Source organism: Monodon monoceros, unplaced genomic scaffold, assembly GCF_005190385.1.
Source record: "Monodon monoceros isolate NGI ecotype Baffin Bay Population unplaced genomic scaffold, NGI_Narwhal_1 Super_Scaffold_1, whole genome shotgun sequence".
Taxonomy (NCBI): domain Eukaryota; kingdom Metazoa; phylum Chordata; class Mammalia; order Artiodactyla; family Monodontidae; genus Monodon; species Monodon monoceros.
The window spans coordinates 26,288,802-26,305,607 of record NW_021703765.1 but is presented as its reverse complement, the minus strand read 5'-3'; the positions used below and the strand labels follow the sequence as shown (position 1 = coordinate 26,305,607).

The 16,806-nt window shown below is 38.0% G+C and overlaps 1 protein-coding gene across 1 annotated transcript; it reads left to right on the top strand.

The window, feature by feature from the left end:
* The first annotated feature begins 650 nt into the window (after nt 1-650).
* On the top strand, nt 651-16,564 carry HAUS1 (HAUS augmin like complex subunit 1). The gene is made up of 9 exons (XM_029226430.1): nt 651-727; nt 1,517-1,691; nt 10,873-11,008; nt 12,388-12,522; nt 13,363-13,486; nt 13,882-13,947; nt 14,739-14,810; nt 15,265-15,312; nt 16,312-16,564. The coding sequence occupies exons 1-9, from the start codon at nt 698-700 to the stop codon at nt 16,360-16,362; spliced, it is 837 nt and encodes a 278-aa protein (XP_029082263.1). The 5' UTR covers nt 651-697; the 3' UTR covers nt 16,363-16,564.
* The last annotated feature ends 242 nt before the right edge of the window (nt 16,565-16,806 follow it).

Sequence of the window (16,806 nt, the reverse complement as noted above, 5' to 3'; positions counted from 1 at the left end):
CGTTTCCTAATGTAACAGTATACTACAGGAGGTTGTGGACAGCAGCATGGTATAACCTGAGGAGACTGAAACACCCAATAGGAGTCAGAACACTGTGGTCAGATTCCAGCTCTACCACCTCATCTTGGTCAAGTCATATACTCCGAGCGTGTGGTTTTAATGTGAAAATAGGTAAAATAATGTGTGCCCATCTATTTTACAGGATTCCTGTGAGAATGAAACAAAAATAGGAAAACACAGAAAACTATACATTCCCGTAGAAATATAAAGAACCTCTCATGGCGTTAACTACAGAGTGATGGAAGGAGAGAACTTTAGGAAACGCAAGAAATGAATGCAAGAATGGCTGAGTGGCAGTGCCAGTGCCAGCAGTTGTATGCCGTTTTAAAACAGTCTCCAGCACATTTAGAAAGAAAAAACAGCCTGGCTCTAGGCAGCTTTAGTTCTCGTCCTTGAGGTGATACCATGGAGAGCGCAGAGAGCTGCGAGGTGGTAACGGTGGAGAGCCTTGCAGTGCTGAAGCCTTGGACCAGCCTAGTCCAAGGGCTCAGCGCCTGGAGTCCTAGTAAAAACTACAACTCCCAGAAATCCTGGGCCCCAAAGGGGGCGTGCCCAACGGTGTGCGGGCGGGGTTGTCAGAGCAAGCGGGGCGCTTGTCCCGCGAGAAGCTGCTCGAGAAGTGGCGGGAGTGGCGGCTATGGAAGCGCTGGAGGAGAAAGAGGCGCAGGTGATGGCGCGGGAGCGGGGCTTTGCGGCATCCCGGAAACCGCGTCTTTGATACACCCACCCTACTGGCGGATCTCCTGGGCACGCCACTTTTACTTTGTTCCTCTGCTGGTCCATATCTAGCCCCGCCTTCAAGATCTGTGAGCCTCCCCGCCTCACCCTCCTTAGACCATCGCCCCCCACCCCCACCCTTGGAAAGGGAGTTTCCCTTCCTTCCCGGCCTTCCCTGCCAGGATTCGGGCTTGGAGAGGGTTTGAGGAGAGCCCCCTGGTACGAAACCTACCCCTGGAGACTGGAGGGGGACTTCTGAACCCAAAGTCAACTTCCAGCCAAGCCTAGCCGTTCACTGCTGCTTCCTACCAGAATTTTCACACCAGACCTGCTTCAGTGTCTCGCATCCCAGCTCTAGGAGTTTCCTGGCATTGCGAGTCTTGTGGTGTGTTGAGGACAACCCTTTTTTCAGACTTTGCAACTGTAATAATGCCTTAGCACCTGCATATTGAGCTTTAAAGTTATTCGAGTGATGTAAAATATTAGCCTATACTGCTTTCGTAGCTTTGGGAAAGGATAGATTGTTTTCTGGTAGTTTTATTTATTGTGCTTGCTCACTTTTTATTTCCTGACATCTGATATCTCTCTCCCTAAAGACAAATTAGGATGTGAAGTAAGTAGGATGCCAGAATATTCATGGAAAACATTTCCTTTGCTACTCATCACTTCTTGGCCATATTTTCTTCGTGCTATTGCAAAAAACAAGGCTTACAAAATTTGTATCCCTTGTAATGGTTAGGTTGCTGCCTGGTTGAAAAAAATATTTGGAGATCATCCCATTCCACAATATGAGGTGAATCCGCGGACAACGCAGATTTTGCATCACCTTTCAGAACGCAACAGGGTCCGGGACAGGGATGTCTACCTGGTAATAGAGGACTTGAAACAAAAAGCAAGAGAATATGAATCAGAAGGTGAGATTAATTCCAGAGTGTTGAATGAGATAATAACTAGAGGTAACCAAATTGTTTAACACTGAAGTATACAAGATTGATTTAGTGTAGACTACTTGCCAGTTTTGCTTCTTTATTTTATCCAGATTTGTCTTACACTGTGTTGTTATAGTAACTATCATAAATTTCATTATAGTATATATTTTATTGATACTCTGATGGTGAAACAGTAACCCCTAAAAGATAAGAGTCTAAACTTATTAGCCTGACATATACGATACCTGTGGTTTTTCACTTACATATCTTTTGGTCTCTTTCCAGTCTCCATGCTTTAGTTATAATGAGCCATCATGACACCTGAGGTGGCATCCATGAACTGTGACTTGAACAAATCACTCTGTTGCCATGTATTCATGGGACTGCATGAGAATTTTCTGCTGTGCATATGTAGTTTAAAAAAGTGTATTCAACACATCCATTGTCTTTATAACACAAACCACAAAAATAAAGATTGGGAATATACAAAAGAGGAAAGAAGTGAGATCTACGTTTGCCTACACTTAAGCAGGTGTATGGCATATGTTACATATGTTGTTTTGAATGTAGAGCAATTTATATTGTAAATCTATTGCATATGTGCTTTTTTCCAGTTTTCTTTTAAAACATTAATATGCAGTAAAGTGACTTTTTGTTTGGTGTACTGTTTTAACACACATGGATTCTGAGAACCACCCCCACGGCTAAGATGCAGAACAGTTCTGTCACCCCCAAACACCTCCCCTGTGATGCTCCTTTGTAGTCATACTCTCCCGTATGCCTTTAAACTTGTTTAAATTTTAAATGATTTTATTTTAGTAGTTATTAAAATAAAGTATGGAGAAAGGGGCTTTGAGTCCAGAAAAATCTTATTTTGCAAGAGCTTTCTTTTTGTCTATACTATTATGTAATGAAAATTCGAATGATTTTAAAAGTAAGATTATTCATGGCTGTCCTTGAGTACTTTTTTTTTTCCTTGAGTACTTTTTAGGGTGGCATATATTAAGTAGCAAATGTTTCTAGTAATACATACAAAATTTTGACACAATTTTCTGTACTAAAGTATCCAGAAGAGCCCTGCCACCATTGATATCTTAACTCTACACTTCATGTACTTTATTTTTTTCTTAAAATATTTATTTATTTAGGCTGCGATGGGTCTTAGTTGTGGCATGTGGGCTCTTAGTTGCGGAATGCAGACTTCTTAGTTGCGACATATTCTTAGTTGTCGCACGCATGTGGGATCTAGTTCCTTGACCAGGGATCGAACCTGGGCCCCCTGCATTGGGAGCGCAGATTCTTACCCACTGGACCACTAGAGAAGTCCCCATGTACTTTTTTTTTTTTTTAATTAATTAATTTACTTATTTTTGGCTGCGTTGGGTCTTCGTTGCTGCGGGTAGGCTTTCTCTAGTTGCGTCGAGCGGGGGCTATTCTTCGTTGCAGTGTGTGGGCTTCTCATTGCTGTGGCTTCTCTTATTGCGGAGCAACAAGCGGCTCCGAGCGCAGGCTCAGTAGTTGTGGCTGGCGGGCTCTAGAGCGCAGCCTCAGTAGTTGTGGCACACGGGCTTAGTTGCTCTGCGGTATGTTGATCTTCCTGGGCCAGGGCTCAAACCTGTGTCCCCTGCATTGGTGGGAGGATTCTTAACCACTGTGCCACCAGGGAAGTCCAACCCCCCATGTACTTTATTTTTTCATTTTTTTAAAGATATTAAGATTATTTTTATTATTTAAAAAATTTTTTTTATTTTTGGCTGCGTTGGGTCTTTGTTGCTGAGTGCTGGCTTTCTCTAGTTGCGGCGAGCGGGGGCTACTCTTCGTTGTGGTGTGTGGGCCTCTCATTGCGGTGACTTCTCTTGTTGAGGAGCACGGCCTCTAGGCACGCGGGCTTCAGTAGTTGTGGCATGCAGGCTTCAGTAGTTGTGGCTCACAGAGCACAGGCTCAGTAGTTGTGGCGCACGGGCTTAGTTGCTCTGAGGCATGTGGGACCTTCCTGGACCAGGGATTGAACCCGTGTTCCCTGCATTGGCAGGCGGATTCTTAACCACTGCGCCACCAGGGAAGTATCCCCCACCACGTACTTTAATTGTTATTCCTCTTTTCTAAGTTTTTCCTCCTTTTAGACAGGAAAGCTGTCAAGCAGAGAACAGAAAATTTATGGAACCTTGTAACAAATATAGATTCATATACACGGTTAAGGAACTCCTGCTTCCAGAGTTTCTAAATTTTGAGTAGTGATACTATATAGCCCCCAGGACTTGAATGACTTTTGAGCAAAAGATCATTTCTTTGACTTAGTTTTTATTTCCGCACAGTACAGTTCTTTGCAGCACGTAAGATTGGAACATTTTGGAAATATTTTCAGGAATTGGGAAAGAATGTAAAAGTTTTGTATGAAGACTTTTTTTTTTTTTTTCCCGTTACGCGGGCCTCTCACTGTTGTGGCCTCTCCCGTTGCGGAGCACAGGCTCCGGACGCACAGGCTCAGCGGCCATGGCTCACGGGCCCAGCCACTCCGAGGCATGTGGGATCTTCCCGGACCGGGTCACAAACCCGTGTCCCCTGCATCGGCAGGCGGACTCTCAACCACTGCACCACCAGGGAAGCCCTGTATGAAGACCTTTTAATCGTGACAAATACAGATGAAACTATTGAAAACATTCATTCTTTGTACTGCCAATTCTTCAGTTGAGGAGGAAAATTAAAAGAAATTTCCCTAGCTAGAACCTCCAATAAAATGTTGAATAGATGTAGACATCTATTAGAGTAGACATCCTTATCTTGTTCCTCATCTTAGAGGGAAAGCATCTAGTCTTTACTGTTGAGCGCAATGTGAGTTGTGGGTTTTTTGTAGATGCCCTTTTTCCGGTTGAGGAAGTTTCTTTCTATTCCTACTTTGTTGAGTGTCCATATCATGAAAGGGTGCTGGGTTTTGTCAGATGCTTTTTCTGCCTATTGAGATGATCATATGACTTTAGTTTTTTATTCTGTCGATATGATGTGTTAACATGAATTGGCTTTCAGACGTTAATCCAACATTTATCCATAAGATAAATCCGCGTCCTCATGGTGTATAATGTTTTAATAGGTTGCTGGATTCAATTGCTAGTATTTTGTTGAGAATTTTTGCATCCATATTTATAAGAGATAGTGGTCCGTAGTTTTCTTTCCTTTTGATATGTCTTTTTCTGGTTTTAGTGTCAGGATAATATTGGCCTCAGAGAAACAGTTGAGAAGTATTCCCTCCTTCCTATTTTTTGGAATAGTTGATGAAGAATTGGTATTAATTCTTTATGTAATCTATAGAACTCAGTGGTAAAACCATCTGGACCTGAGCTTTTCTTTGTGGGTAGATTTTGATTACTAATTCAGTCTCTGCTTACTGTAGGTCTATTAGATTATCTACTTGTTCTTGAATTAGATTCAGTAGTTAGTGTCCTTTTTGGAATTTGTCCATTTCATCTAAGTTATCTAAATTTCTGGGTACAGTTGTTCATAGTATTCCTTTATAATCCTTTTTATTAAGTAGGTAGATCAGTGGAATGTACTGTCTTCTGATGCTAGTAATTTGAGTCTTTTTTCTTCTTAGTCAATCTAGGTGAAGGTCATAGCACAGGAAAGTCTGCTCAATATATATATATATTTAAGGAAATGACAGTCACCTGATATTCATAGTGGTGTGCTTTATAGTTTATTTTATTGCCATTGTTTTAATTTTTTTAATATTTATTTATTTGGTCATGTTGAGTCTTAGTTGCAGCAGGTGGGCTCCTTAGTTGCGACTTGCCGGCTCCTTAGTTGTGGCATGCAAACTCTTAGTTGCAGCATGCATGTAGGATCTAGTTCCCCAGTCAGGGATCGAACCCGGGCCCCCTCATTGGGAGCGTGGAGTCTTAACCACTGTGCCATCAGGGAAGTCCCTCTGCTCAATATTCTGTAATAACCTAAATGGGAAAAGAATTTGAAAAAGAATAGGTACTCTACATATATAACTGAATCACTTTGCTGTACATCTGAACCTAACACAACATTGTTAATCAACTATATTCCAATACAAAAAAAATTTTTGTTTTTAAATCTAGGTGAAGGTTTTTCAATTATGTTGAGCTTTTCAAAGAACTAGCCTTTGGTTTTAATGATTTTTTTCTTCTTTTTAAATCTATTTTATTAACTTTCACTCTGTTCTTTATTATTTCTTTCATTTGGCTTGCTTTAGGTTTAGTCTGCTCTTCTTTTTTAAATGTTTTAAGCTTAGGCTATTGATTTGAGATCTTTCTTCTTTTTTAACATAGGAATTTACAAGTATAAATTTCCCTCTAAGCATTGGTTTAGGTGCATCCCCTAAGTTTTGGTATGTTATGTCTTCATTTGCATTCACCTCAAAGGATTTGATTTCTTTTTGACCCATTGGTTATTGGGAGTATGTTGTTTAATTCCACATATTTATGAGTTTCCCAAATTTCTTTCTCATTTCTAATTTCATTCCATTGTAATGGGGGAATACTTTGTATTATATGACGGTATTATCATTATAAAATGTCCCTGTTTATCTCTAGTAACATTTTTTGTTAAAAATTCTATTTTATCTGATATTAGTATAGCCACTTCAGCTTTCTTGTGGTTGCTGTTCGCATTATATATCTTTTTCCATCCTTTATTTTCACTGCACGTTGCTCTATTGCACTTCACAGATATTGAGGGGTCTTTTTTTACAAATTGAAGTTTTGTGGCAACCCTGTGTTGAGCAAATCTATCATTTTTCCAATAGCAGTTGCTCACTTCGTATCTCTTACATTTTGGTAATTCTCAGAATATTTCAGACTTTTTCATTTCTCTCTCCCTCTCCTTGGGCCTCCATATTCCCTGAAATATAACAAATTGAAAATAGTCCTATTAATAACCCTACAGTGGCCTCTAAGTGTTCAGGTGAAAGGAAGTCACATGCCTCTCACTTTAAATCAAAAGCTAGAAATGATGAAGCTTAGTGAGGAAGGCATGTTGGAAACCAAGACAAGGCTGAAAGCTAGGGCTCTTATGCCAGACAGTTAGCCAAGTTGTGAATGCAAAAGAAAAGTTCTTGAAGGATATTAAAAGTGCTACTCCAGTGAGTCATTTCCACTTTCAAGTCATTCTTTAATAAATACATTTCATAAGGCTATAGCTGGCATAGATAGTGATTCCTCTAATGGATCTGGACAAAGTAAATTGAAAACCTCTGGAAAGAATTCACCGTTCTAGATGCCACTGAAAACATTCGTGATTCGTGAGAAGAGGTGAAAATACCAGCATTAGCAGGAGTTTGGAAGAAGTTGATTCCAGCCCTCGTGGATGACTTTGAGGGGCTCAAGACTCCAGTGGAGGAAGTAACTGCAGGTGTGGTAGAAATAGCAAGAGAACTAGACTTAGAAGTGCAGCCTAAAGATGTGACTGAGTTGCTGCCATCTCATGATAAGACTTTCATGGGTGAGGAGTTGCTTCTGATGGATGAGCTAAGAAAGTGGTTTCTTGAGAAGGAATCTACTCTGGTGAAGATGCTGTGACGATCGTTGAAATGACAACAAAGGATTTAGTATATTACATAACTTACTTGATTAAAGCAGTGGCAGGGTTTCAGAGGATTGAGTCCAGTTTTGAAAGAAGTTCTTGGGTAGAATGCTGTCAAACAGCATTGCATGCTACAAGGAAATCATCTGTGAAAGGAAAAGTCAAATCAATGTGGCAAACTCTGTTGTCCTATTTTAAGAAATTGCCACAGAATTGCCCAGCCTTCAGCAACCATCACCTTGATCAGTCAGCAGCCATCAACATCGAGGCAAGACCCTCCACCAGCAAAAAGATTATGACTCACTGAAGATTCAGATGTGGTTATCATTTTTTAGCAATAAGGTATTTTTAAATTAAGGTATGTACATTGTTTTTTTAGGTATAATGCTATTGCTCACTTAATAGACTACAGTATAATATGAACATAACTTTTATATGTTCTGGGAAACCAAAAAATTCACATGACCCTCTTTATTGCAATATTTGCTTTATTGCAGTGTTCTGGAACCCCAGTATCTCTGAGTTATGCCTGAATTTGTATCTTTGAATGTGAAGTGTGTCTCCTATAGACAGCATGTAGTGGGATCCTGTTGTTTTTTTCAGTCTTATAATCTCTGCCTTTGGGTTGGATTGTTTAATGCATTCCCATTTAATGTTATTATTGATATAGTTGTATTTATATCTGCCAATTTACTTTTCATTTTCTATATATTACATCTTTTTTGTTTCGCTGTTTTTCCCTTATCGCTTTCTTTTGCATTAAGTAAATATTTTCTAATGTAACATTTAAATTTCTAAAGTGATTTTTTAGTTCTTTTTTTTTTTTCAGTTCTTTTTAGTGTTGTTCTGAGGTTTGCAAATAAATCTTACCAGCTCAGCTTCATATTTGTACTAGCTTAATTCCAGTGAGATAGAGAAATGTTGCTCCTATGTAGCTCTGTTCCTCTTTTCCCCGCTTTTGTGGTATTATTGTTACACATATTACATCTAATAATATTATGGACTCAACAGTGTACTGTTATATTATTACTTAACCATCTGTAGTCATTTCCTTAGCCCTTTACACCTTTACTACCACCACGTCCTTTGTGCCGATACATTTCTATAACCCAACAATACCTTATATAAATATTATTTTATCCAATTGCTTTTTAAGTCAGTTAAGAGAAAAACGAAGAAAAAAATGCATTTATGCTCTTTATAATTCTGCATTTACCTTTACTGATAATTCATTGATTTTTGTGCGCATTTGAATTACTGTTTGGGGTCACTTGCTTTAAGCCTGCAGAACTTCCTTTAATATTTCTTATAAGTTGGGTCTGGTGACAATGAAATTCTCTCAGTTTTTGTCTATCTGGGAGTCTTCATTTTACATTTATTTTTGAAAGAAAGCTTTGCTACGTGTAGGATTCTTGCTTGACAGTTTGCTCTTTGAGCACTTTGAATATGTTATCCTGTTGCCGTTTAGTCTCCGTTGTTTCTGTCAAGAAGTTGACTGTTAATCTTACTGAAGTTTCCTAGTATGTCATTTTTCTTTTGCTGTTTTCAAGATTTTCTCCTTGTCTTTTTTTTTTTAATAAATTTATTTATTTATTTATTTTTGGCTGTGTTGGGTCTTTGTTGCTGCTCACGGACTTTCTCTAGTTGCGGTGAGCAGGGGCTAGTCTTCATTGCAGTGCATGGGCTTCTCATTGCGGTGGCTTCTCTTGTTGCGGAGCATGGGCACTACGCGTGCAGGCTTCAGTAGTTGTGGCACACGGGCTCAGTAGTTGTGGCTCGCAGGCTCTAGAGTGCAGGCTCAGTAGTTGTGGCACACGAGCTTAGTTGCTCCGTGGCATGTGGGATCTTCCCGGACCAGGGCTCGAACCCGTGTCCCCTGCATTTGCAGGCAAATTCTTAACCACTATGCTACCAGGGAAGCCCCCTCACTGAATTTTAATAGATTTTCTTGAACAGATGTTTCTTCATTTGCTGTTTGTCCTTAGGAGCATTTCCAGAAGCTTTAAATGGTTGTGTTTTGTTTTGGGGGGCATCTTTGTTTTGCTTTTTGGGTTTTTGTTTACAATTTTCACCAGTTTCACTGGAGGGTAGGTGAGCAGAGCTCCTCACACTGTTATGTTGGAAGTCAGACTCCTGGTGGATTGATTTTTGGCAAAGATGACAAGACAATTTAATGGAGGAAAGAATAGGCTTTTCAGTGAACAGTGCTGGGATAGGTGGATATCCACATGTACAAGAATGAAATTGGACCCTGCCTCATAACATATATAAGAATTAACTCAAAATGAATGAAAAACCTAAAAGTAAGAGCTGAATCTAAAACTCAGAAGACAGCATATGTGTATATCTTCATAACTTTGGATTTGACAATGGTTTCTTAGCTATGATACCAAAAACACAAGCAACAAAAGAAAAGTAGGTAAATTGGACATCATCAGAATTAAAAACTTTTGTCCTCAAAGGATACCGTCAAGTAGATGAAAAGACAGCCCACAGAGTGGGCTGCAAATATTTGCAAATTGTATATCTGATAAGGGACTTATATCTACAATAAATGAAGAATTCTTACAACTGAATAATAAAGAACCAACCCAGTTAAAAATGGATAAGGGAGGGAATTCCCTGGCAGTCCAGTGGTTAGGACCCCACGCTTCCACTGCAGGGGCCCAGGTTCTATCCCTGGTCAAGGAACTAGGATCCCATAAGCTGCGGCCAAAAAGAAAGGTTAAGGGATATGAATATACATTTCTCCCAAGAAGATATACAAATGGCCAGAAAGCACAGCATCATTAGCCATCAGGGAAATGCAAATCAAAACCACATTCCACTTCACACCTACAAGGATGGCTATAATCAAAAAGACAAGGTCTTGGATTATCATTTTATCGATCATTATTCAGTTCTATGAATGATCACTGTGCAAAAAAAATAAATAATACAGCTGTTGGTGAAGATGACATTGTGGAGAAATTGGAACCTTCATACATTTCTGGCAGGAATGTAAAAATCAGTAGCTTTGGAAAACAGTCTAGTAGTTCTTCAAATAGTTAAACATAGAGTTACCATATGACCAGCAGTTCCACTCCTGGTTATATACCCAAGAGAAATGGAAACATATGTTTATGTAAAAACCCGTACGTGAGTGTTTATAGCAGCATTATTCATAATAGCCAAAATGTGGGAGCAATCCAAATGTTCATCAATGGATAAATGGATAAATAAAACATGGTAAATCTATACAATGGAATATTATTCTTCCATAAAAAGGGATGAAGTACTGACTGATACCTGATACAGAACGGATGAACCTTGAAGCCGTTATGCTAAGTGAGAGAAACCAGTCACAGAGGATCACATGTTATATGATACCATTTATATGAAATGTCCAAATTAGGCAAATGAATAGAGACAGAATGTAGGTTAGTGGTTGCTAGGGCTTCATGGGTTGGGTAGCTGGAAAATAATGACTGAGGATTGTGGGATTTCTTTTTGGGGTGATGAAAATGTTCTAAAATACTTTAGGTGAGTGGATTATATGTTATGTGAAAGATTACAATAAAGCTGTTAAAAATTAAAGCAAAACAAAGATCTTAGTCACCATAAAACTCTTACATCTTTTCAGCTAAGCATCTTCAAGACCTTCTCCTGGAGAGTGTGAATTTTTCCCCTGCCAATCTCTCTAGCACTGGTTCCAGGTATCTGAATGCTTTGGTTGACAGTGCTGTGGCCCTTGAAACAAAGGATACCTCACTAGCTAGGTAACTCTTGTGACATATTTAATTTCTGCAGTCATATACACTGTAAGGTCTTGACCTAAGGAGCTTTTGTTTCTCAGGGTAATTCTGTATAGGAAATTAGCAGTGTATGCAGAAATACTGAATTTAGTTAACTCCTTATCATTGCTAGTGAGTATGTATAATTACTTCAGATAAACTTGGTATTGGTTAAATTTTAGTGTTTTCTTCTTTCAGGATTAGGTTTGTGAAGGCTGGTTCTCTTGTATATTTGAAAAGGGATTAGGTATCACATCATTCCCTATAAACAGTACAGAGAGCAGTAGGCTAAATCATCTGTTGAGCATAGAGTAGCGATTTTTGGTTATGTCCCTACCCTATTGGATAGAGTAGGTTAAAGACCTTCAGTTCTTTGTGACAGGCATTTCACCTATATAATGACATTATCCTTCTAACTACCTTAAGAGGAAACTGAAGCTCAGGAGAGGTGAGTTAAATAATTTCTCTGAGCTAGTAAATGGCAGGGTTGGGATTCAAACCCGGTCTGACTCAAAAGTCCATAGGACTATCACTGTTGGCTGCGTCTTAGCTAGGACTACTACTACAACTTATAATCAGAGAATTGTATGGCCATTCTGCTTAACTGCTAATACAAGAGCCTGGAATATATACAAATATATATATATATATATAAATATATATAAATATATAAATAAATATATATATACACACACTTAAATAGTAGAGTTTTAGATATAAGATCATGTGGGCCGTATGGCAGCAGAAATCTAGACTTGAATTAAGTCAATTCAGCAGTCAATTAAGTCAATTCACCAAATACTAATTATATCCTAGGCATATAATCTATATAACTCTTTATGTAACTACCTGTCTCCCTCTCCCTTCCTCCCTCCCTATATATATGTGTGTGTGTGTGTATATATATATATATATATATATGTTTGTGTGTGTGTGTGTATATATATATATATGTATAGCTATACATATAGGCACTGGGGAAGCAGAAATGAATAGAATAATGAGTGCCAGCAAGTACAGTCTCTGCTCATGGTAAATTAACGGAGATGGACATGTAAAATTATAACAGAGCATGACAGCTGCAATACTACAGTAGTGTAAAGCTGTAGCTAGGAAGCACAGAGGAAGGAGTAGTGAATTCCAGAATGGGAGTAAATCTTATTTGAGTTTTGAAGGACAAATGGAAATTTGCCAGCTGAAGAAGGTTATTCCAGACAGTGAGAACAGCGTGTAAAATAGTATAGAGGTATGAAACAGCATGGTTAAAGAAGAATCCACATAGAAATAAAATCAGGTTTAGAAACGAGGAATAATTGTAATTATTGTCCTTAATGTCCATTTACGTGACTAGATTCTTCTTTTAGTTTTATCCCTGCAGTGAATGACTTGACCTCTGATCTTTTTTGCACCAAATCCAAAAACGAAGAAATCAAGCTTGAATTGGCAAAACTTGAGAAAAATCTAACTGCAACTTTAGTATTAGAAAAATGTCTACAAGAGTAAGTAATTGAGTTGGAAGTGGTGACAATTTTTATTATAAAGGCAGTAACAGGACATTAGTTTGGGCCATAGATATGATTTAAAACAACACATTAGGAAATAGGAAGATAAAATGTTTTTTTAAGTAGAAAATGACTTGGGTGAAGGTAGGAGTGGTTGAGTACATATTTTTACCTTTTACTTTATACAGTTTCTTTTTTCTCTCTGTTTTACAAATAACCTGTTAATAATTTTCAAAATGTATGTGAATTTTTTTTTTTTACTTATAAACTATGGTGCAACTTAAAGTCATGTTATATTTTGTTGCCCTTTCTTACTAGAGCTCTGGTATCCCTCTTGATGCTTTGGACCTTCTTTAGGTCCCTGTAGCCCCAGAGATTAGATGCTGGGGATCAGGAGTATGTGTATGCACAAGTAATTTACTGGTGTGTAAATTTATCCAACAAATATTGACTATGTATATGCAAAGCACTGTGTCATGTCACATTTAGGAGAGAGGCCTTTGGGACCTCCATAATTCAAATTGACTTTAGGATCTGTTAAGTCACTTTTTTGAGCAGCAGATCTACTTTCTCCAAGAATAATTGGCATAAATTAATCTTAAAATTATTTAGTATTCCTTGAGGAAAATCCCAGATGGCAACATGGAGGGAAAGATGACCTAGAAGGGTGCTTGGTAGCCAGTCTGGGATATAAAATTTATGGTAGAAAATCCAGCAAGTGTGTTATCTCCTCTTGATACTCTTGACTAATCCAGAGTTGAATCGAAAAAGTGGTAGAGCTTCCTTTTTATAATAATTTCACTGAGAAGAAAATGTTCTCAACTTCATTTTTTAAAGGGATCTCAAGAAGGCAGAGTTGCATCTGTCTACGGAAAGGGCCAGAGTTGACAATCGTCTTCAGAACATGGACTTCCTAAAAGCCAAGTCAGAGGAGTTCAGGTCTGGAATTAGAGCTGCAGAGGTTTGTATGAAGGACTGAATATATTTAGCTCGCTTCAGACTTATTTTCAACTTTCATCCTCAGAAATAGGCAGTATTGTTATTCCCTTTTTACGACCAGGGAACTGCGTTGAAGGCGGGTAACTTGCCCAAGGTTACACAGCTACTTAACAGCAGATCCCAATTCAAATGCAGGCTGCCAGGCCCGGAAGCTCAGGCTCTTAAGCACTGCCCCCATCTTGTCACAAATCTCTGTCTGAAATGACTCTCATGCAACATAAAAGTGCTTAGGAGCAGGTGTAGTCCTTCATCTATGATTTATAGCGTCTCTTTACTGTGTTATATATTGAAAACATTTCATGAGGGTCACTTGCAAAATAATTTTTTAAACTGAACTCCCTTTTTTTGTAATTGTAGGAGCAACTTTCAGCCAGAGGAATGGATGCTTCTCTGTCTCATCAGTCACTGGTAGCACTTTCAGAGGTACGCTTACTTTAACCCAATTTAACTTTCTTTAAAATGTTAGTGCACAATCTACTTTTCCATTTGTTTCTTTTTATAGAACTTTATTCACTATTGACCTGATTTATTTTCCTTTACCGCTGTACTTTATGTTCACCAGTATTTATATCTTTATTACTTGTTTATCTATATATCTTCTTCCATTCGTTTGGTTTCCTTTATTTATTACTATATGCTAGAAACTCTTTGCTGGAGTCAGTTATATGTTATTGATTTATTTATTGAATGAATGTATCGAGGGACTATGTGCTAACCACCTAGGTCCTCCTCTTTATTCTCTTTCAGTAAAACACAGGTCCCATACTCCTGTAGAATGCAATTCTGGGGTTTTAGATTGTGTAAGGGTTTTATCTTTCATGGGAAGAGGGAGAAATGAAAGGTTTTGTTCTACTTTTTTTTCTTAAGGTTTTTTTGTAGTTTGATTTTTGGAATTTAAAATTGGCAATTCATAAGTATGTATTTGAGACTCTTAATTATTCCCTGATGTTCTGATTCCTCTTAATTACATTGTTTTGTATTCCTAGGCAGCATACTTAAATCTTATTCTTAATAAATGGGAGTATAACTTTCCTATTATAGCATCTTCTAAGGATTGTTTCCATTTGTTATCCATTTATCTTTGAAGCTCTTTATTTGATAACATTATTTAAACTATCCCAATGTTAATGCTTTGTCATGTTTTATTTCAGAAATAGACAGTCGTTAGTTGCATTGTGAATATCTCTATTACTCTGTGTTTTTTTCACCCCCAGAAATTGGCAGAACTAAAACGACAGACTATACCTTTGAAGAAAAAATTGGAGTCCTATTTAGATTTAATGCCGGTAATTATTTTTATGAAACAAACAAACAAAAATGTTCCTCTTTTCCACCTTTCCCCAAGGGCACTAAATGATCATGAAAATACTGGGTCCATGTTTAAGGATTTAAAATCTATGCTGAGGGACTTCCCTGGTGGTCCAGTGGCTAAGACTCCATGCTCCCAATGCGGGGGGCCCGGGTTCAATCCCTGGTCAGAGAACTAGATCCCACAAGCCTCAACTAAGAGTTCGCATTCTGCAACTAAAGATCCCACATGCCACAACTAAGACCCGGTGCAGCCAAATAAATATTTTTAAAAAAAGTAAATAAAGTCTGTGCTGAATTTCAGTATTGTATGTACATTGGATATACTTTCTACAACATTTTTTGCCTTTTGAAAAGGATTGTTACATTCTTTTTCCCCTTGCATCCTAGCTGAGGCAACATAACCTTCCTTATTCTATTTTCCTTTAAAAGAATCCATCTCTTGCTCAGGTGAAAATTGAAGAAGCAAAGCGAGAATTAGTAAGTAGTTCCATTTTTCCTTCCGATTTTTAAAAAATAAATGCTGACATAGCTAAAGCTCCCTTTCTCCTCCTTCTTTCCTTTCTACTCAGAGGTGAGCCACAGTCCCAGACTTGCTGTGTATCATTACCATGCATCTTTTAATACTTTTTTGGCATATACGTATCTTTTTTTTCATAAAAAATACATAGTGGTCTTTTAAAATTTTGTATAGATTTTCCTGTATGGAAAAGGAGGGTTGAGAGACATAGAATATTCTAGGCAGAAGGAATTAACAAAAGCATAAGAGCTGAAAAATGGAGGACTTTTTCAAGCTTCGGCCAGTGAAGCAGTCCAGCTGCTTAGGAGTATGCAGTGGAAGATAGGGCTGAAGAAGGTCAATTGGTTTATGAGATGAAGGACCTTAAATATAAAGAAGGTTGTTCTTGGAGGCTGTAGGGGACCACTGAAAGTTGTTCTGTGTTACCTTGTTTTTTAAGCTAAAGAAAATGTGATAAAGGTTATGCTTTTTGATCAGGCCAGTTGTTTAAGAAGATTTTTCTGGAATCAGTGTATAGGGTGGATTGGAGGAGGGAAAAAGAAAATTGCAGAAACTAGTTGGCCTGTTTAGGCCAGATGAGAAGTAATGAGAACAGTGGCAATGAGATTGGAAAAGAGTGATGTGAGAGACATTGCAGAAGTATGTTGCTTAAGGAGTAAAAGTCAGAAAAATCTATTCAAGTATCACTGCAGTCATTCACCTCTCTAAAGGTTCCCCCCCCACCTTTTAATGTTTAATAGCATCAGGAGTCTGAAAACTTTTGGGGTGTGGGAAGTGGGGAGATATAAAAGCAAGGGGAATATCTCAAAGAATATTTAATATTTTGTAATGGTATTTTTAAAAATTTCTGTTTCAATGTTTTTCCTTTTTGCTTCCCGTATTTTAAATAACATTACAAGTTAGAGCACCTTCTTTATGTCCTTATTTATAATATTTATGCTGTTTCTTTCTTCCTTTAGGATACTGTTGAAGCTGAACTTACAAAGAAAGTAAACATGATGGAACTGTGACCAGAGCCAAATAAATTTCATCTTAACAAAGTAAACTGAATAGGACTTCAAAGAATTATTTCCTCATGGCATTCCTTACACCTTAATTTCTGTGTTCTTAGATGAGATAATAATGTCATTATTGATAGAATAGTGGTTTCTGATTGTGTATTAAATTTTTATGCTCAAATACAGTTTTCATATGAAAAAACATTGGTTTTCTATGCTGTTGGTGGTTAAATGTCCTTCAGTAGTTCTCTTAGGTGAACTGTGACTGTTGTCCTGCAGTCGCTCACTAGGTCAGCTAAGTGAAGGGGAAAGGTTCTGCAACTTCAGTTATGTTTCTCCCACACCCCCGATCAGCTTACCTGCCTACCTCCAAATGTTAATATATGCAGGAATTTGGTTTATGAGAAAGATGACCTTTTAAATCAGTAGTAGAGAGATAGGTAATTCAACACATGG

Coding starts and splice junctions, on each gene's coding strand:
- HAUS1 (XM_029226430.1), top strand. CDS start 698: ATGGAAGCGCTGGAGGAGAAAGAGGCGCAG. Junction 728..1,516: donor TGGAGGAGAAAGAGGCGCAG/GTGATGGCGCGG, acceptor TGTAATGGTTAG/GTTGCTGCCTGGTTGAAAAA. Junction 14,811..15,264: donor CCTATTTAGATTTAATGCCG/GTAATTATTTTT, acceptor TTCCTTTAAAAG/AATCCATCTCTTGCTCAGGT.